This window comes from Piliocolobus tephrosceles, chromosome 4 (assembly GCF_002776525.5).
Source record: "Piliocolobus tephrosceles isolate RC106 chromosome 4, ASM277652v3, whole genome shotgun sequence".
In the NCBI taxonomy this organism is placed as follows: Eukaryota; Metazoa; Chordata; class Mammalia; order Primates; family Cercopithecidae; genus Piliocolobus; species Piliocolobus tephrosceles.
Window position 1 is genome coordinate 111,090,921 of NC_045437.1, and position 21,713 is coordinate 111,112,633.

The window sequence follows — 21,713 nt, forward strand, 5'->3', positions numbered from 1 at the left end:
TCTAGGCGTGAGCCACCGCGCCCGGCCCAGAGCAGACAGTTACAGAAAGTGGCTCAGGAGCTGGAGGGGCCGGGTGGGTGGGAGAATGGCTGCTCATGGGTATGGGATTTGTTTTAGGGTAAGGAAAATGTTTTCTAAAATGGATTGTGGTAATGGCTGCATAGCTCTGTGATATACTAAAAATGACTAAATTGTTCACTTAAGTGGGTGAAGTATATGTTGTGTGAATTACATCGCAATAAAGTTGCTTTTTTTAAAGGCAGAACTGAGGCAATGATTGTCCTCAATGAACTTCACTGTCTGGAGCCAGTTCTTATGTCTTAAAGATGTAATTTAAGGCCGGGCGCGGTGGCTCACGACTGCAATCCCAGCACTTTCGGAGACCGAGATGGGTGAATCACTTGAGGTTAGGAGTTTAAGACCAGCCTGGCCAACATAGTGAAACCCCATCTCTACTAAAAACACAAAAATTAGCGAGGCAGGGTGGTTCTCACCTGTAATCCCAGCTACTTGGGAGGCTGCGGCAGGAGAATTGCATCAACCCCAAGGTGGAGGTTGCAGTGAGCTGAGATTGCGCCACCGCGGTCCAGCCTGGATGACAGAGCAAAACTCTGTCTCAAAAAAAAAAAGAACTCGCACTCGCACTTGTAACCCTTAGTGCCTGCACACTACACTTGGTAACCAAGTGAGTGAACTGTGTGCCCTTCAGGGATAACTTCACTTCCCTCTTCTCGTTCTGGATTATAACAGGCTCTGTAGGGGCAGCAAAGCTGACCCCATAGTGGACTGACAGACACGTGAGCTCAGTGGCTTGGAAGCTGCTGACCAGAAACATGGGAAAATGTCCCTTCCACAAACAGTTTTAGCCCCAGAGTCTGCCTTGAGTACTCTCCAAGGACTAAGTTGCACACAGCAGCTTCTGACATAAGACTACCCCGTCTGAGAAATGCCACATTCCTGGAAAGGGGTTTTTAAAAGGCAAAGCACTCTAACAACAGGCAAGAAAGTCAGTGCAAATCCACACACACAAGCAGAAGGTGTGACTACAGCAGTGACTCAGGGTGCAGGCAAAGGTGGGAAGTGGTGGTTTCCTTCCACCTTTCTTTTTACCTGTTCTGCCAGAAGGTGCTGTTGCCTCTGAAGGAACTGCTGTTGCTGTAAATGCTTTTGCTGTTGCTCCCTTTGTTTCTGCTGGTCCAAAAGCAACTGATGCTGCTTCATTACAGTGGCCTGTTGCTGGCTGCTGAGATAGGGGGAGCTGTTGTGGGAGTTGGCCACGGACACGGCAGGCGGCTGGGTCCCAACACTGGCAGCCTGGGCTGGCACTGGGACACTGGAAGGGTTCTGCTCCTGTCAACACAGATAGAGGATTGTGAAGTCTCTAAGCTCTGATCAGACCAAATAAGCTCCATCCAGTGAGAGTCTCATTCAAGGTTCACTCTCTTGAAGCCAAGTCTCTGCTTCCCTTCTGACCTCCAACAACCATCCCATAGGGCTGGGGCACAGACCAAAAGTGATGACATCTGAGCATATAGGAACCCAGCAACGAACAATTACTCCACATGTGTAAATTTTGCTCCCAGTGACTCACCAGTGACGAAGGTATGGTTTTACATTAAGCATATGTCAGCTTTCATATTTGCATGCGATAGTTCCAGTAAGCAATCAAGGCTTATAAATGCTCCCTTATCAGGACATCTGAGTGCAGAGGGGGCCAATAGGGGAAGAATACTTTTTTTTTTCTTTGAGACGGAGTTTCACTCTTATTGCCCAGGCTGGAGTACAATGGCGCGATCTCGGCTCACCACAACCTCTGCCTCCCAAATTCAAGCGATTCCCCTGCCTCAGCCTCCTGAGTAGCTGGGATTACAGGCATGCACCACCATGCCCAGCTAATTTGGTGTGTTTAGTAGAGATGGGGTTTCTCCACGTTGGTCAGGCTGGTCTTGAACTTCTGACCTCAGGTGATCTGCCCACCTCGGCCTCTCAAAGTGCTGTGATTACAGGTGTAAGCCACCGCGCCTGGCCTAGGGGAAGAATACTTTGAAGGGGGCTTTGGTCAATGGAGACCACTCTGCCCCATGAGCATAAACCTTAGATTTGGGGCTATCCCTGAATGACCCGAAACTGTCCATCTGTACAAGCATTTTACTGGAAGAGACTGCTTAGCTTTTGTCCAATACCCATCCTCAAAAAATACTGACTATCAATGAGAACTTAACAGATATTCTCTGTCAGTACACAGACCAAAGGTGAGAGTCATGTCAAAGGCTACCTCAATACTATCCCATCATTACTGACATTTATAAGAAAAGGGGAAAACTTAGCAGAAGATAGGCAAAAAGCAATCATTATTTAAACCAGTTCAACTTGTTGCACTCCTTTCTAGTTATTCATTCTAAGATTCTGTGGTATAATTTCTTCACTCTAGTCACCAGAAGCTTAAGAACTACTGAGAGTGCTTTGTAAGGAGCAAAGTGCCGGTACCCAAATGACAAGTACCCTCACTGCGCAGCCGAGTCTTTCTTCAGGCGTTTAATGGCGTGAGACATCTTATTGGCTGAAATAAGTGGAATTATCAGCATTGGGAGATGTTTAAACTGCTTACAGTTTTTGGCTATTAGAAATAACCACACAATGAATATCTTGGATATAACTTTTTCTTTTCTTTTGGATTATTTCTTTAGATCAACTTGTAGGGTATATAGTGTCAATGCATATGAACATTTTACAGCATGTGAAAAATATGTAATGTCAAATGACTTCCCAAAAGCAGTAAGCTCATTTACACACTCTCATCAATACAGGAGTGTGTCTATTTCCTCATGATATTACCAGCACTGGGCTTTTTAATTCGCAGAATTTCAGCATGTATTACAAATTCACAAAGGTGCTCACTGCAGGCTTATCTGCAGTAGTAGAGAACAGGAAACAACCCAAAGGGCCATTTTCCATTGATGCTACCAGGCTTTAGAACCACGACGAAGTAACCATAGAGCTGAGCTGTGCTGGGAAGCAGCACGTGCCTAAAACGTTATATGTTTACCAAAAATTAGGGAATTTTGTACATGGAGATCTGAAAGGTAGTTAAAAAAAAAAAAAAAGCCAAGCCTCTAAGAAGCACATTAAATGTAATCTTTATCTGCAAAGCACAGCCACAAATTACTTAATTTAAATCCTATGGCATGAAAGAGACACCAGACTAAATGCAGGTGATTCCTCAAACCTTTGTGTAGTTAAAAATCCAGCTATGCTAGGGAACTTTACCCTATTTTTTATTAACAACCAACCCTGGTTTATTTTATAAATTTCCACTCCCAAGAGAAGCAAAGGATGACAGCAGCTATTCCCTCCTCCCTCTTCCCACAACTACCTCGGACCCAATTAACATCCAAAATAGCAAGTAACCTCACAGAAGCATCTGCAGCAGAGGAACAGAAAGCGAAGGCGCACACTTACCTGGCCAGGTGCAACGAGTGATCGGAAAGGCATATTTCCTGGCTTTGGCTTCATCAGAAACAGTGAGTTCTGCTCGTGACTCAGATGGGACAGCTGCTGGGGAAGATAAGCCATCAGGGCTGGCTTGCTCTGGCCAGACCCCGGGCTGCCTTGCCCACAGTCCGCTTTGTAATGAGAAAGGGGTTTTGTATTGCCGTAGTCCAGCACAGACCCTGGGTTATTCACAGAGTTCTGATTCAAGTTACTCGGTGGTTGGTGACTCAGCAGGTTCACATGGCTGGGCTGGAGGTAGCGGCCTCCGGGCTGAGGGGAACTCTTATTCACACTGGGCATCATGAGCAGTTTGGAGTTAGTGAACTCTTGCTTGTAGCTGGAAGGGCTGGCAGGCTTCTCCATGGGGTAAGGGACATCTAAGGAACTGTGGGAGGGCCCCGTCTGCTGCCATGTGGACATCTGGCCCGGGGCTGGTGCCGGGGTGGCCTGCTGTGGGTTCTGGAGCATCTGCTCGCGCTTCTGCTTGGCAGCGATCTGCTGGAGCTGGTGGGCAGAGGACAGCTCTGAGGCCCCTCCTGGGCCCTGACTGGGCAATACCACACTTGCAAGGGCTCTTTGTGCGTTCTGGGCCTGGGCTGATGCCGGCATCAGGTTTGGACTGGGATTGTCCGCCCCGGGCTGACCAGAGGTGTGGAATAAGGTTTGGGAGCCCCCTAGGCTGGGGGAATCTGTACTCACAGGGGCAGAGGAAGGCCCCAGAAAGGTCTGCCCTGCAGACCCGGCCCTCACTTGTGGAGAGCCTAACTGTTCTTGCTCAAAGGCTGCTGGAGAGAATTCTGTCTTAATATTAATGTCATGTGCCAAGGGGGTTTGTGTGGCAGAGCCAGAAGACTCTGGGTCCTTCTTCTCCTCAAAGTCCTCATTAAACAGGTCCTTCATGTCTTCATCGGGCACCGACCTGTTCAGCTCCTCGATTAGCTCCTTCCATTCCTGCTCGTTCAGGTTGAGGTCTGGCATGAGGTTGCTTTGCGATATGGAGCCGACAGTCCCAGTGATCATGCAAGGCAGGTCTTCGACAGGCTCCTGCTTCAGTTCTTTATTCAGGCTCAGAGGAAATGACTCACTGGGGTTACTGCCTCCGTTCAAGTGGAGGCTCGAGTCAGCCAGACACTTTTTGTTGAGAGAGTCTAGCCCCAGAGAGTGCTTCCCACTGGGCTGCAGGGCATCTGCTCCAGAAGGCTTGTCAGGCTGACCGAGGGGGGAGGCTGGAGGCAATCCATTGGAAGAGACGGCGACTCCCAGAGGGGCCTCCCGGCGAGTCTTCTTATGCCCAGGAAAGAGGTCCCCGTAGCCATTCTGTTGATCACCATTCTGAGGGGAAGTGGTGCTGTCAAGATTCCTCTTAACTGTATCATGAAGATGCTGAAAAACATTGAAAAGAATGACTTAGATACATATGAATTTGCTCTGCCACGACAGTAACAAGCCAAGGGCTGACGTCCCTGCAATGCTCGCCACTGGGTTCTGCCTGCATAGTTTACACTCCCACTTCTGGGGACACACCTCCATTTTCCCTGACGGTCCTGTACCTGGCCAGTCAGAACTGATGTCTAGCTAAAGTGCTTCTGCAGTCCTCTTTCTACAGGAGACAGGCATGAGGCTGCCCACAGCCATCTCATCTGGAGGTATGCCCAAGAATGGAGCCAATGAAAAAAGGCCAGAGATTACACACACACACACACACACACACACACACACACACACACACACATATATATATATATATATTTTTTTTTTTTGAGATGGAGCCTTGCTCTGCTGCCAGGCTGGGTGGAGTGTGGTGGTACAATCTTGGCTCACAGAAACCTCCACCTTATGGGTTCAATCAATTCTCATGCCTCAACCTCCAAAGTAGCTGGGATTACAGATGTGCGCCACCATGCCCAGCTAACTTTTGTTATTTTTTGGTAGGGACAGGGTTTCACCATGTTGGCCAGGCTGGTCACGAACTCCTGGCCTCAAGTGATTCACCTGCCTCAGCCTCCCAAAGTGCTGGGATTACAGGCATGAGCCAATGTGCCCGGTCCCTATTTTTTTTTTGAGATGGAGTTTTGCTCTTGTTGCCCAGGCTGGAGTGCAATGGCATGATCTTGGCTCTCAGCAACCTCCGTCTCCCGGGTTCAAGCCTTTCTCCTGCCTCAGCCTCCGGAGTAGCTGGGATTACAGACATGCGCCACCATGTCCGGCTAATTTTGTATTTTTAGTAGAGACAGGGTTTCTCCATGTTGGTCAGGCTGGTCTCAAACTGCATACCTCAGGTGATCCGTCTGCTTCGGCCTCCCAAAGTGCTGGGATTACAGGTGTGAGCCACCGTGCCCGGCCGGCCCCTCACTACTACTTATTGGGACTATTTGCTTGAACGCAATCATGTCTAGGCTGACACTGTGACTCTGCTTCCCATTTCCTCCTCGATGGATTCATGCCACTGAAGTTACTAAGATTCTGCCTTGTGCCAGAGACAGGTGCTGTGGGGAACATAAAGACAAACAAGGCAGCTCCTCCTCTCATGGGCTTTCAGGACACAGGACAAACACAGACATGGCTACAGACTGAGAGCAGCGTACAGTAAGTACTCTGGGAGTTCAGGGGCAGCGACTTTAAGATGAGAACATGTCAGAAGGGATGGGAAGGGAAAAGATGGAATCTTTCTACTACTTCCTCAGCTGCCTGTGCTGCAGTCAGGACTCAACTCCACTGCCTAGAGGAGGGGCCTATGCTCAGCCTCTGAACACATGCTGCTCCTTTCCTGTGTTTATTACGTTTTTGTCCTTTATCCCCCACCCCGGTACCATCCCCCCTTCCCATAAACTCTAAGCATCTATAGCATGTTATTAGGAAATGTTCCAAGTAATAGCCCTCATTATTATCTTTAGACAGGATTCAGAGGAGACAGGGAGCCCCCTGTGCTAGCTTCTCCGGCTGCAGAGAAGGGCCACCTGACTCTCCACACCAACCCCAGGAGCCCAGATGAAGTGCCCTGGCCTGGGTGTTCTGCCTGGGGCAACTCCACGGGCATCAGTTCTCAACAGCAGACCACCCACTGGACACCAGGGAGGACCATTTTCTCAACCTCTAATCCCCAATTCTAATGTTCCCGTTCCTTCTTTTCCCCACAACAAGATTTGCTTTTTTCTTAACTGTTAAAGCTGACTACACGGTGCTCTATAAATCCTAGCCAAGTCAGTATTTTAAAAAATCCATATATGGGTAACTAAGTCGGTCTGAAAAAAAAAAAAAAAAAAAAAATCGCAGGAATGCCTGACAAATGGAACTGCAGGGCAGAGGTAAGCAACAATCCTAGAATTCAGGAACACCGCCCCACAGCTGCAGGACGTTTGCTTTACTTTCATGCAGGTTCTTCTGCTTTCTACTGCCACCTAGGGGTGGAAGAGAACCATGCACATAAAATAGACCCTTTTTAAAAGCCATTATTTGAAAAGTTTTCCTTGTGGAAGGTAAATTCATACCCATTTAAATGGTCAGAGGAAATAAAAATTAGTTGCTAAAATTTCCTTGATTTTCATCTTTTCTACCATTTTCTTTTCTTTTTTTTTTGAGACAGGGTCTTGCTCTGTCACCCAGGCTGGAGTGCAGTGGTGCTACCTCGGCTCGCTTGCAAACTCCGCCTCCTGGGTTCATGCCATTGTCCTGCCTCAGCCTGCCTCAGACCCCACCTGGGACTACAGGTGCCGCCACCACGCCCGGCAAATTTTTTGTATTTTTTTTTTTGAGACGGAGTCTCGCTCTGTCACCCAGGCTGGAGTGCAGTGGCGCGATCTCGGCTAACTGCAAGCTCCGCCTCCCGGGTTCACGCCATTCTCCTGCCTCAGCCTCCCGAGTAGCTGGGACAACAGGCGCCGCCACCATGCCCGGCTGATTTTTTTTTTATATGTTTAGTAGAGATAGAGTTTCACTGTGTTAGCCGGGATGGTCTCGATCTCCTGACCTTGTGATCTGCCCGCCTCGGCCTCCCAAAGTGCTGGGATTACAGGTGTGAGCCACGTGCCCGGCCTCCTTTTCTACCATTTTCTTTTGTTCCACAGTGCCAGGTCTGGGCTATCTGTAAATCTCAGAGCTCAATTTTCCATTTTCCAAGGAGGAAAAAAGAAAGAAATCTAAAGGGTCAAGGCACTTGATGAGTCAGCTGGTTGTCTCAGATTAGAAACAGAATCTTTCTTTGCCCTAGCAATTACAAAAGCTACCACTCCCTCATTCAATACCCACATGCAAACAGCTGCAGACAAGTTCCAATGTAACAACTCAATTTTGTAATACCTATTGCTTTTAACCAAAGGAAACAGTAGGCCATTTTCTCAACTACTCACAAAATTTAACTGGAATAATGTAGGCGGGGATAGGAGTGTGTAATGTAGTGGCCCCGGCAGATTTTTAAGCCCTGAGCATTTGCAGGAGTGTCTGATACGCAGGGCAAAGATGAGTAAGCCTTGGAGTCTGAACTCCAAGAATTACAATAGAGATAGGAAACAGCCTGAACAGATTAAAAGTTATGTAAGAACAAACACAGAAGGTGCTGTAAAGCAATACTAACTGGCTGCCATGTATAAATACAGCAGACTGCTCCAGCACATCTGGTACTTCTGGGTGCTCAGCTCAAAGGTTCCTGTTGTTACTAATGAAGAGTTTCTGTAGTGTACAGGGTTCCAGGAGGACCCAGTCCTGGGAGATAATATGACCAGATGCTCATGGTCAGCTGGAGAATCACGTGTGCTCAGCCTTCCACCAAGACACCCTGCTGACTAACTCCCATCCTAGCCTGTGCTAGCTCCCTCCCTGGGAGGCCACTCCCTCCAGGTGCCACCTGCCATCCTCTGCTCTGGGAGAGGAGCTCCAGGATACCACCACTGCTCTGAATCAAGCTAGAGCTGGCCACACCTTTTGGACTCCTAAGCAGCATCCTGTCAGTCTCTCACCCACCATGCACTAGCCTTATAGGAAGCATAATCCTTCGTCTAGTCTCCACTTCCTCCTTCTTCAACCACCCACCACTACAATCCCAGAATGCTTTGTGGCCAAACTCACCAAAAAACGACAACACCTACATGCTTCCACTCTGAGCTGACAGACACAGCTGCTGAAGACACGTGTGGTTCTCTCATCAGTGGTCCTTACGCACTGGCAACCAATGCCACTGTCTAGCCCTACTCATCAGGAAATTTGCTTTTCCTCCTGCCTCCTCTTTTACCTCTTCTGTCATCCTCCTGTCAGCCAAACTCCACCAGTTCCCACCCCTTAGAGCCAGCACCTTGATCTACGGCAATATGGATTACATTCCTGGCTAATGTGGAAATTGATGGGATGTGGGGAAAAGGAAGGGAGGAGTCGAGAACTGCTTTCTCCAAGGCCAGCAATGATCTTCCTACTGCTATACACAGGCCATATTTTCAGTCCTTCCTTTCCCTCTCTCCCCACACTCCCTTCCTCTCCCTCTTATCATCTCTTATTAATTCCATCTTTATTATTATTACTGAGACAGAGTTTCGCTCTTGTCGCCCAGGTTGGAGTGCAATCCCGGCTCACTGCAACCTCTGCCTCCCAGGTTCGAGTGATTCTCCTGCCTCAGCCTCACAAGCAGCTGGGATTACAGGCATGCGCCACCACGTCCAGCTAATTTTGTATTTTTAGTAGAGATGGGGTTTCACCATGTTGACCACGCTGGTCTCAAACTCCTGACCTCAGGTGATCCGCCCGCCTTGGCCTCCCAAAGTGCTGGGATTACAGGTGTGAGGCACCTCACCTGGCCCTTTATCAATTTTTTTTAAGGGCTCAAGTGATCCTCCCGCCTCAGCCTCCTAAGTAGCTGGGACCACAGGCATGAACCACCATGCCCGGCTAATATTTTTGCTTTTGTGGAGACAGGAGTCTCACTATGTTGTCCAGGCTAGTCTCAAATTCCTGGGCTGAAGTGACCCTCCTGCCTCAGCCTCCTAAAGTGCTGGGATTACAGCTGTGAGTCACTGCACCTGGCCTCCATCTTTTTTTTTTTTTTTTTTGAGACGGAGTCTCGCTCTGTCTCCCAGGCTGGAGTGCAGTGGCACAATCTTGGCTCAACTGCAAGCTCCTTCTTCCGGGTTCACGCCATTCTCCTGCCTCAGCCTCCCGAGTAGCTGGGACTACAGGTGCCCCCCAACACACCCGGCTGACTTTTTGTATTTTTAGTAGAGACGAGGTTTCACCGTGTTAGCCAGGATGGTCTCGATCTCCTGACCTTGTGGTCCGCCCGCGTCGGCCTCCCACAGTGCTGGGATCACAGGCGTGCCACTGCGCCCAGCCTGCTTCCATCTTTAAAGTTCCCTTTTTCTTTACCACTTTTCTTGCATTCTCTTCTGCTTCCATGGTTGGTTGTTTCTAGTATCCTTTGAGAAGTCTCCCCTTCTGCCCTTCTATCAAATAGTACAGTCCTCTCCCCCTTTTACTCTACATACTCTACCTGAGAGACTTCACACATTCCCATGCCTTCAAATTCTCACGACTGAACATCACACTCAAATAAACCCAACCGTCTGGGAACCAAACGCTGATCCACGCAGCCCTTGTCCCTTCCATCTTCCCTCACAGCCCTCCCTGCTGTGCACCATGCTGGGGTCATGCGGCTGGCTTTCAGCTTATAGCTTCTCAAACGTGCCTGCTCAGTGTTGCTCGGGGCCTTTGCACCTGCTCTTCTCTTTGCTCAGAGCACCTCTTCCCTCTAACCTTCCTGGGGATGACTCAGCTTCTAATTCAGGTGGCTTATCTTCTCCATCACCCACACCACAGTACTTCCTTGTTGATCCCCTCACCAGGGTGCACTCATCTGGTGTCAGGGCCTAGCCTGACACTAGAATGCCAAGCAGAGACCCCGGTGCCTCAGACGGTGTCCAGCACTTGAAAGGTGTCTGTGAAAAAATGTGCCATCTCATGCCCCACCTCTGCAGAGCTCTTACTCCTGTCTATCCAAAGACCTACTGAGCCCCTCTCTACTTGAGTGATGACTCAGATGACATCTGTCCAAAGCTGAGGCCAGCCTCTCTCCAGTCCTGTTTTCTCCTCTTTCCTCTGTTCCTACATAAGACTTTCACTACCAGCCGCCCTGTCACATAAACCAGAAACCAGACAGCCTCCTTCCTGTTCCTCCTCAGACCCTGCATACAATCGGTACGCAAGTCCTATGGAGTCTACCTCCTTAACATTTCTTGAACCCACCCACTTCTCTCCATTCATTAACACCATTTCTCTCACTTGAATTATTTGAACCATGTGTTGAGACCCCGCCCTCCCAACCTGTGTTCCTCATCAGAGTCAGAGGGACTCCACCAGAGGGTAGGACTTAAAACATCAGAAGTTTTTAGGGCAATAATTGTTAACTATTGGCAATTCCAACCCAATCCCATGGTCAACATTTCTCTCCCAGCACCCTGTATGTCCACAGGACACTCAGGAGCCCTGACCCTCTCTTCAGGTAAAGTAGGTCCATTTCATGCAACACTCAAGTTTTCAATGACTTGAGGAAGGGAAATCCATGTCAAGTAGCAACTTGTTACTTTGATAAAACACACATCTGAACCAAGTGCTGTAGGAACAAGTCCTGACTTAAGTCATGTGCTTACTGACCTCTCATTTCCAGTTACTTATGATGTATTCCCAGTTAATTATTATTAACCTATTATTCCCAGTTAATTCAGGATCTCACTCAACCTTAAAAACTACCCTAGAGGATGAGCATCATTGTTCCTGTTTTATTGCCAGTGAAACTGAGAAAATTACACAAGATTTCCTAAGGTTTGATGTCTCAAGAAGGATCCTTTCTGAATGTTGGGGGTCTGCTGCCGACAGACCCCGTTTGTCAGCAGAGAACTGGTGAATTACACTTCCGAGATGATGCCAAAAGAGAAGCTTGCATATCAAACACCAGCAGCAGGACGGAGTGAGTCAGTTTCAAACTGTACAAAAAGGAGCACCTTCCCCTAAGTGAAGCACAGATACCCAGCAAGGTGTCATTACCAGAAAAATGAACTGTGCTATGATGAAATCCCACATACTAGTGCCACAAACAATCTTTGTAATTTTTTTTTTTTTTTTTTTTTGAGATGGAGTCTTGCTCTGTCACCCTGGTTGGAGTGCAGTGGCATGATCTTGGCTCGTTGCAACCTCTGCAGGTTCAAGCTATTCTTCTGCCTCAGCCTCCCAGGTAACTGGGACTACAGGCATGCACCACCATGCCTGGCTAATTTTTGTATTTTGAGTAGAGACAGGGTTTCACCATGTTGGCCAGGCTGGTCTTTAACTCCTGACCTCAAGTGATCCGCCCAACTTGGTCTCCCAAAGTGCTGGGATTATAGGTGTGAGCCACCGCACTGGGCCAGTAAAATATTTTTTAAAAAGAAAAAAAAGAAATGGTCGGGTGTGGTGGCTCACGCATATAATCCCAACACTTTGGGAGGATAAGGCAGGAGAATCACTTGAACCCAGGAGTTCAAGACCAGCCTGGGCAACATAGTGAGACCTCGTCTCTAAAAAGAAAAATAATTAGCCAGGCACAGTGGTGCATATCTGTAGTCCCAGCTATTTGGGAGGCTGAGGTAAGAGGAACACTTGAGCCCAGGAGGGAGGTTGCAGTGAGCCATGATTGTGCCACTGCACTCCAGCCTGGGGGACAGAGAAAGACCCTGTTCATTAAAAAAAAAAAAAAAGAAAGAAAGAAAATCAAAGAACTGTCTATAAGTTCTAAAATTCCTGCTAGTAAAATTCCCACTTTTAAAGACATTATTTGTCTTACTAGTTTGGAATAGTCACTGATTTAGAATACAAACAACTCACCAAGATGAGAACTAAAGATCTCTATAAGCTCCATTCCTGTCACTGAATCCACTTGTCAAGGACATAGAGAAGGTAAGTTCCAGTTCTGGCATTTTCCAGAATACTCTATAGTTTGGTGCCTAAACATTTTCACATCGTCTTTTTAAATTTAAACATTTTCGAAATAATTATACATTCAGGAAGTGGCAAAGATAGTACAGAGAGGTCCTGTGCACCCTTCACCCAGTTTCCCCCAATGATTGTATTTTATGTAATTACCGCACAATATCAAACCCAGGAATTTGATATAGTATAATGCACGTGTATAGTTCTATGTGCATATAACCATCACCCTTTTTTAATAGAAAGTTTTTAAAGAGCTTTTTAAAAAAGCAAAGCTATGTAAGCATTTAACAATACAATCTCTTTCTGCAGAATAATCAAAGTTAGAATTCACTGAGAAACAAATTGTTAAATAGATTGATTCTCGTGCTTGGCAGTCAGTCAGTACATTCTCTTCACTACAAAAAAACTAATTTGGGAAACCAATGAGGCTCAGAAGGTTGCTTGGTGGACATGAAAACAATGCAGGCAATTGCCAACTAGATGTGTGATGTTAAGACACAATCCATTTAGAATCTGAAGATGGCTGGGTTAGATGATCTAGGGTTCCACTGGCTTTAAAAGTCCACATTGCTACACTTCTTTTTTTTGTTTTGTTTTGAGAGGAGTCTTGCTCTGTCACCCAGGCTGGAGTCCAGTGGCACCATCCTGGCTCACTGCAACCTCTGCCTCCCAGGTTCAAGTGATTCTCCTGCCTCAGCCTTCCAAGTAGCTAGGACTACAGGCACGCGCCACCATGCCTGGCTAATTTTTGCATTTTTAGTAGAGATGGGGTTTCACCATGTTGGCCAGGCTGGTCTTCAACTCCTGACCTCAAGCAATCTGCCTGTCTCAGCCTCCAAAAGTGCTGGGATTACAGGTGTGAGCTACCACACCTGGCCCACATTGCTATACTTCTAATACCAATTTTTACTCTGAACAAGGAGATGCTCTCCGGGGCTCATAGAGCACTTACTCACCAAAGTCCTCCTATACAGCAGACACTGCTCGGTACAGGCTGTGTATAAATTAACAGTAAATAGAGTGCAAGTTATTATTCAAACTTCACAGCCGGGCACAGTGGCTCACGCCTGTAATCCCAGCACTTTGGGAGGCTGTGAGTGGGTGGTTTGCTTGAGTCCAGGAGTTCAAGACCAGCCTGGGCCACATGGCAAAACCCGGTCTCTAGAAACAAATACAAAAATGGCTGGGCGCGGTGGCTCATGCACGTAATCCCAGCACTTTGGGAGGCCAAGGCAGGCACATCACAAGATCAGGAATTCAAGACCAGCCTGGCCAATATGGTGAAACTCCATCTCTACTAAAAATACAAAAATTAGCTGGGCGTGCTGGCGTGCGCCTGTAATACCAGCTACTTGGGAGGCTGAGACAGGAGAATTGCTTCAATCTGGGAGGCACAGGTGGCAGGGAGTGGAGATTGCGCCACCGCACTCCAGTCTGGGTAAGAGTGTGAGACTCTGTCTTAAAAAAAAAAAAAAAAGAAAAAGAAAAAGAAAAAATACAAAAATTAGCCAGGCGTGGTGGCACGCACCAGTAGTCCCAACTACTCAGGAGGCTGAGGTAGGAGAATGGCTTCAGTCCAAGCAGCAGAGGCTGCAGTGAGCCAAGATCATGCCACTGCACTCCGGCCTGGCCCTGTCTCAAACAAAACAAAATGAAACAAAACAAAAAACAAAACAAAACAAAAAGCCCCCCAAATTCACTAGGCTTTTACTATATTCTAGGCAGGGTTACTAAGCCCAGGGATAAGAAGACGAAGACATGCTGATCTGCCTCCTCCTCTGGGATGTGATGGAGGAGCTATAGAAGTGGAGTCTTAGGGAAGGAAGTAGAAGGGAGGGCAGGACAGTGTAGGGATGGCAGGAAGACTTCCCTGAGTTAGGGTATCAGGGAGACAGAAGAGTCCTCTGGAGGGGACGAAGGCATTCTGGGCTAAGAGGCAAAGGCAAAGAGGCACAAATGAGCACGATGTGGGCACGGGCAGAGGCGGCAAGCAGAAAAGCAGCAGTAGTTTCCGTTGCTGACATGTAGAGCACAATCGGGAGTGTGCTGTGAGAGAGGCTGGGAATGATCACTATGGCCCCAAAATGTCATTGAAAGGAAGATTTCAAAATATGCAATCTAGAGTGAACAGTATGATGAACCCCCATGCAAACATCATGCAACTGAAACAATATTAGGATTTGGCCAATTTGGTTTCATTCCTACCTCCCTCCACTGGACAACTGGATTATTTAAAAAACAAATACGGCCGGGCACAGTGGCTCACGCCTGTAATCACAGCACTCTTGGAGGCCGAGACGGGCGGATCACGAGGTCAGGAGATCGAGACCATCCTGGCTAACACGGTGAAACCCTGTCTCTACTAAAAAATACAAAAAATTAGCTGGGCGTGGTGGCGGGCGCCTGTAGTCCCAGCTACTAGGGAGGCTGAGGCAGGAAAATGGTGTGAACCCGGGAGGTGGAGCTTGCAGTGAGCCAAGATTGTGCCACTGCACTCCAGCACTCCAGCCTGGGCGACAGAGCAAAACTCTGTCTCAAAAAAAATAAATAAAATGAAAAAAATAAATAAAATAAAAAACAAATCCCAGAGATCATACCATTTAGAGATACGTATTTCTCAGTATGTATCTCTAAAAAGAACTCTTAGCTGGGTGCGATGGTTCAAGCCTGTAATCCCAGCACTTTGGGGGGGGGGGGGGGATCACAAGGTCAGGAGTTCAAGACCAGCCTGGCCAAGATGGTGAAACCCTGTCTCTACTAAAAATACAAAAAGTTAGCCAGGCGTGGTGGCAGGCGCCTGTAATCCCAGCTACTTGGGAGGCTGAAGCAGAGAACTGCTTGAACCCAGGAGGCGGAGGCTGCAGTGAGCTGAGATCAGCCACTGTACTCCAGTCTGGGCAACAGAGAGACTTTGTCTGGAAAAAAAACAAAAAACTCTTGGCTGGGCACATTGGCTCCTGCCTGTAACCCCAGCGCTTTGGGAGGCCAAGGCCGGCAGATCACAAGGTCAGGAGTTTGAGACCAGCCTGGCCAACATGGTGAAACCCCGTCTCCACTAAAAATACAAAACATTAGCTGGGCGTGGTGACACATGCCTGTAGTCCCAGCTACCGAGGAGGCTGAGGCAGGAGAATTGCTTGAACCTGGGAGGTGGAGGCTGCAGTGAGCTAAGACCATGCCACTGTACTCCAGCCTTGCCAACAGAGTGAGGCTCTGTCTCAAAATAAATAAATACATAAATAAATAAATAAATAAAAATAAACAAAAAGAACTTTTTTTTTTTTTTTTTTTGAGACGGAGTCTCGCTCTGTCTCCCAGGCTGGAGCGCAGTGGCGCGATCTCGACTCACTGCAAGCTCCGCCTCCCGGGTTCCCGCCATTCTCCTGCCTCAGCCTCCCGAATAGCTGGGACCATAGGTGCCCGCCACCTCGCCCGGCTAATTTTTTTGTATTTTTTAGTACAGACGGGGTTTCACCGTGGTCTCGATTTCCTGACCTCGTGATCCGCCCACCTCGACCTCCCAAAGTGCTGGGATTACAGGCGTGAGCCACCGCGCCCAGCCAAAAAGAACTCTTAAATGTGGCCGGGCGCGATGGCTCAAGCCTGTAATCCCAGCACTTTGGGAGGTCGAGACGGCCGGATCACGAGGTCAGGAGATCGAGACCATCCTGGCTACCACGGTGAAACCCCGTCTCTACTAAAAAATACAAAAAATTAGCCGGGCGTGGTGGCGGGCGCCTGTGGTCCCAGCTACTCGGGAGGCTGAGGCAGGAGAATGGCGGGAACCCGGAGGCGGAGCTTGCAGTGAGCCCAGATGGCACCACTGCACTCCAGCCTGGGCGACAGAGCGAGACTCTGTCTCAAAAAAAAAAAAAAAGTGTATACAACATCATGATACCATTATTATACCTAAAACATTAACAATTCTTTTTCATCACTACCTCACACCCATTAGGATGGCTACAATAAAACAACAACAACAAGAACCTGAAAATAACAAGTACTGATGAAGATGTGGAGAAACTGAACTTTGGTGCACAATTAGTGGGAATGTAAAATGGGGCAGCTGCTGTGGAAAAGTGTGGCCGTTCCTCAAAAACTGAAAAACAGAATTATCATATACTAGCCAGGAATTCTACCTCTGAGTATCTACCCAAAAGAACTGACAGCAAGAATGCAGAGAGGTATCTGTAACCCTTTGTGTGCAGCAGCACTATTCATAACAGCCAAAAAGGAGAAGCAATCCAAGTGCCCATAAATACATGACTGGATTAAAAAATGTGATATAGGCCGGGCATGGTGTCTGAAGCCTATAATCCCAGCACCCCGGGAGGCCAAGGTGGGTGGATCACCTGAGCTCAGGAGTTCAAGAACAGCATGGCCAATATGGCAAAACTGTCTCTACAAAAAAAAAAAAAAAACAAACACAAAAAATTAGCCAGGTGAGGTGGAGGTTGCAGTGTGTTGAGATGGAGTCACTGCACTCCAACCTGGGTGACAAGAGTGAGACTCTGTCCCCCCCCCCCACAAAAAAAAGTGGTATGTACATACAGTGGAATAGTATTTAGCCTTCGAAAGGAAGGACAACATTGTCATACATATTTACATGGATGAAACTTAGGGGCATCACATCAAGTAAGACAGGCTGGTTACAAAAAAATAAATACTATATTGATTCCACTTATACGAGGCACCTGGTATAAATAGTCAATTCATAGAAATAGAAAGTAAAAGGCCAGGCGCAGTGGCTTGTGCCTGTAATCCCAGCACTTTGGGAGGCTGAGGTGGGTGCATCACCTGAGATCAAGAGTTTGAGACCAGCCTGGGCAACATGGTGAAACCTGTCTCTACTAAAAATATAAAAATTAGCCCGGCAAGGTGGCACGTGACTGTAATCCTAGGTACTTGGGAGGCTGAGGCAGGGTAAACACTTGAACTGGTTGCAGGTTTGAGGGGTTGCAGTGAGCCAAGATTGTACCACTGCACTCCAGCCTGAGTGACAAAGCGAGACTGTCTCAAAAACAAACGAACAAATAAAAAAAACAATGTGAATGTACTCAATGCCACTGTACTGTATACATCTATATATGGTTAAGATGGTAAATTCTGTTATATGTATTTTACCGTAATAAAAAAATTTTTTTTTTCAGACTGAGTCTCACTCTGTCACCCAGGCTGGGGTGCAGTGGCGCCATCATGGCTCACTGAAACCTCTGTCTACCAGGTTCAAGTGATTCTCCTGTCTCAGCCTTCCAAGTAGCTGGGATTACAGGCACCCACCACCACACCCGGTTAATTTTTGTATTTTTAGTGGAGACAGGGTTTCACCACGTCGGCCAGGCTGGTCTCAAACTCCTGACCTCAGGTGATACACTCGCCTCAGCCTCCCAAAGTGCTGGGATTACAGGCGTGAGCCACTGTGGCCAGCCAATACACAGTTTTTAAAAATAATTATTATCTCACATCCCATCAGCGCTCAAATTTTCCTATCTCATCAGTATCTTTTTAAGACAAACTAACTCCTTTCTTCTTTATTATGGGAGATTTCAAACACACCAAAAGTAGACAGAAAACTATAATAAGCCTCCCCACAAACCCACTGCCCAGTTGAAACACATGGCCAATCTTGACTTATATATACCCACCCACTCCTTGTGCTAACCTGGGAATCACATTTCTCCTTAAATACTTCAACTTTTTTTTTTTTTTTTTTTTGAGACAGTTTCTCACTCTGTCGCCCAGGCTGGAGTACAGTGGTGCGATCTTGGCTCGCTGCAACCTCCAGCTCCCAGGCTCGAGTAATTCTTAAGCCTCAGCCTCCCGAGTAGCTGGGATTACAGCCGTGTGCCACCACACCCAGCTAATTTTTGTATTTTTAGTAGAGATGGGGTTTCACCATGTTGGCTAGGCTGGTCTCAAACTCCTGACGTCAAGTGATCTGCCTGTCTCCACCTCCCAAAGTGCTGGAATTGCAGGCGTGAGGCACCATACCCATACTTCAACTTTTATCTCTGAAATATAAAAGCTCTTTGAAAAGTAACCACATCATTATTGGATGTTAAACAAATCAAACTGGGCCAGGAGCGGTGTGTCATGCCTGTAATCCCAGCACTTTGGGAGGCCGAGGCGGGTGGATTACTTGAGGTCAGGAGTTCGAGATCAGCCTGGCCAACATAGTGAAACCCTGTCTCTACTAAAAATACAAAAATTAGCCAGGTGGAGTGCGCCTGTAATCCCAGCTACTTGGGAGGCTGAGGCACAAGAATCTCTTGAACCCGGGAGGCAGAAGTTGCAGTGAGCGAGATCGTGCCACCACATTCCAGTCTGGGAGACTCCGTTTCAAAAAACAAAAACAAAAAGGGCAAAAGGATCCAGCTTAATGGTAAAAGTAAATTTTAAAAATTTCGATTTTGGCTGGGTATGGTGGCTCAAGCCTGTAATCCCAGAGCGAGACTCTGTCTCAAAACAAACAAATAAACAAACAAACAAAAACTTTTAACAGTGGGTTTATTCAAATCAGGATCCAGCATCCAACACAATGCATTTGGGTAACAAACTCTTAAGACTCAACAATTCTCTCTCCCTTTTTTCCTTGACCATTATTTGTCTAAGAAGCTTCATTACTTCTGTAGAATTTCCCACTTTCACAGTTGGCTGTTTGTATCCCCATGGTTCCTTCACAAGTTCTTCTATCCCTTGTATTTCCTGTGAACTGGTAGTCAGAAGCTACATCAGATTCAGATTTGGGGCTGGGCTGGACAGGGCTGGGGGTTCGGGGGGAGGGTGGGAGGGGCATAAATGCTTATTGGTGTTGTAGTGCTGAGTATCATTTTAATAGGCTTAGCAGATGAGGTCACATTTGTGTATTTACAAGTGCTCTATAATGATTATGTGAGGAATCGATCTCAGGAGGAGAGGCTATACAGCCAGTGACCAAGTAGGAAACTGCCGAAATAATCCATGAGAAGGAGATGAGGACCTGATTGTGGGTATGAGAAAGAGATGATTTTAGAGTTAGGGTGGAAGAAAATACAGCAGGTATTGAAGACCCATTTATATTAGGAGGGAGAAAGATGTTTCTAATTTGAGTACATGGGTTAAGTAGAAAAAAAAGCAAAGCAGAGTTTTCCTTGGTGTAGAAGACTGAGTTCAGTTTTAGCCATGATTATATGACATCCAGGTAACGGCCAAAAGGCAATAAATTATACTGACTATGAGTTCTGTGAAAAGACAGGCATCAGCATGGCATGCAGCTGAACATATGAACAGATTCAATCATTCAGGAAGAGTGAGAATCCAGCCACGGGGCAGATGAAGAGCCCATGCCAAAGACAGAGCACAAGGCAGAACCGACAGGCTAAATGCGTCAAAGGTCAACCCTCACCACGTCCACGGGGACTGGCAGTTAGAGGGTCACGGATGACACTGCCTGAGCAGTCTCAGAGGAGTATGGGAATAACAACACTTGACTTGAGAAGTAACTGCAAGTTGAGTAGTAGAAACAGTATGGGCTGTTCTTCCCCAAGTTTAGTTTTAAAAGGGAGATAAAGAGATAAAATATATTCGTGGTTGCCTAGGGCTGGAGGGCAGTGGGGGGACTGATGGTGATGGTTTCTTCTGGGGTGATAAAAATGTCCTATAACTGATTGTGCTGATGGTTGCACGACTCTGTAAATATACTAAAAAACACTGAAGTATGCACCTTAAATGCATAAATTGTGGCCGGACGCAATGGGTCATGCCTGTAATCCCAGCACTTTGAGAGACTGAGGTGGGTGGATCACTTGAGGCCAGGAGTTCAAGACCAGCCTAGGGAACAGGACAAACCCTGTCTCTACCAAAAAAAAAAAGCATAAATTGTATGGCAAGTAAATTCTATCTCAATAAAGATGTTATTTAAGTATAGTATGACTTATAAGTGGGAGCTAGGGCATGAGGATGCAACGGCATAAAAACTATATAATGAACTTTGGGACGGCCATAGGGGAGTGAGGGATAAAAGAATAAAAGACTACATATAGGGTACAGTGTCCACTGCTTGGGTGACAGGTGCACCAAAATCCCAGAAATCACCACTAAAGAATGTATCCATGTAACCAAAAACCACCTATACCCCAAAAACTATTGAAATAAAAAATGAAAGAAAGAAAGAAAGCTGTTATTTAAGAAAAGTAGAGGAGAGAGACTAGTTAGTAGCCAGAGAGGGTCAGAGGGTTATTGTGGAGTAACAGACTTGAGCTAGCTTAGAGAATAGCAGATAATTATTTGTTGACTAGACTAGACCTCTCTAAAATCCTCTAGAACTCTGTTATTCTATGAACACAATCAGGCTCTTCTATCTGAAAAGATGTATCATGACAACTCCTTAAAGTGTACATACCACAGTCTTCCCATGTATGGGGAAATTCTGATTTGGGTGAGGGGCTCTGTGCATGTGGGAGTGGCGTCCTTCCTGTCACAGCCACGTTCTCTGCCCGGGCCCTCTCTGCCATCCCCGCCACAGCCACGTTCTCTGCCCGGGCCCTCTCTGCCATCCCTGCCACAGCCACGTTCTCTGCCCAGGCCCTCTCTGCCATCCCCGCCAGTCTTCTCAAGGCCCTCATTCAATCCCCACACTTTTCTGTTTTCCACTCATCTCCCTTGTTCCTGGTTCTTCCCTCCCCTAAGCACCGGCCAAGGTTCACAATACCTCCCATCTTTTTACCCTTGTCCTACTCCACGTACCATTTAGCAGCATCAAGAGCAGCTAGACCGGGTTAGAATCCTCCCTCTGGACTTAGCTGCTGTGTGCTCACAGGTAAATTCCTGAACATCTTAAGCAGCTTTGGTTCCTCATCTAAAAAAGCGGGCGGGTGAGGGGTGAGTCACAGCCACTTACTGGGTGGCTGTGAGGCACTTCACTGCCACTTACCCAGCACCTGGTAGCACTCTCGCTGTCCAGCTAGTCCTCTTCCTTCCCTTCAGAGCTTCTTCAAAGAAGAGTGGTCTCCACTTTGTCATACTCACCAAGGCAACCTCCTCATCCTTAAATCCAAGGGCCCTCCTTCAGTGTGCACCCCTGCCTGACCTCCCCGAGGCACTGATGAGCACTCCTCCCTTCTCCGGACACCTTCCTCCCTCAAGCCCCACACAGGACCTGCTCCTGCTCTGAGGCCACTCGACAGGCTGCTACCTAACTGACGAGGCCTGCAGGGCCTTCATTCCTTTTCAATGAAGTCACCTCCCCAGGCAACTCCATCACACTCAGGTTCTCAGCGACAGCCTGACAACCTGGCACAGAG

General features: G+C 47.4%; 1 protein-coding gene across 2 annotated transcripts in view; it reads right to left on the reverse strand.

The window, feature by feature from the left end:
- The window catches only part of MAML1 (mastermind like transcriptional coactivator 1), a 54,981-nt gene that overhangs the window by 8,016 nt on the left and 25,252 nt on the right, over positions 1-21,713 (reverse strand). For both annotated transcript variants that reach the window (XM_023193653.3, XM_023193654.2), the window contains 2 exons: positions 3,460-4,875; positions 1,111-1,350 (listed from right to left, as the gene is read on the reverse strand). In XM_023193653.3, coding sequence (XP_023049421.1) covers positions 1,111-1,350; positions 3,460-4,875 — 1,656 coding nt within the window. The remainder of the gene's footprint in view (positions 1-1,110; positions 1,351-3,459; positions 4,876-21,713) is intronic.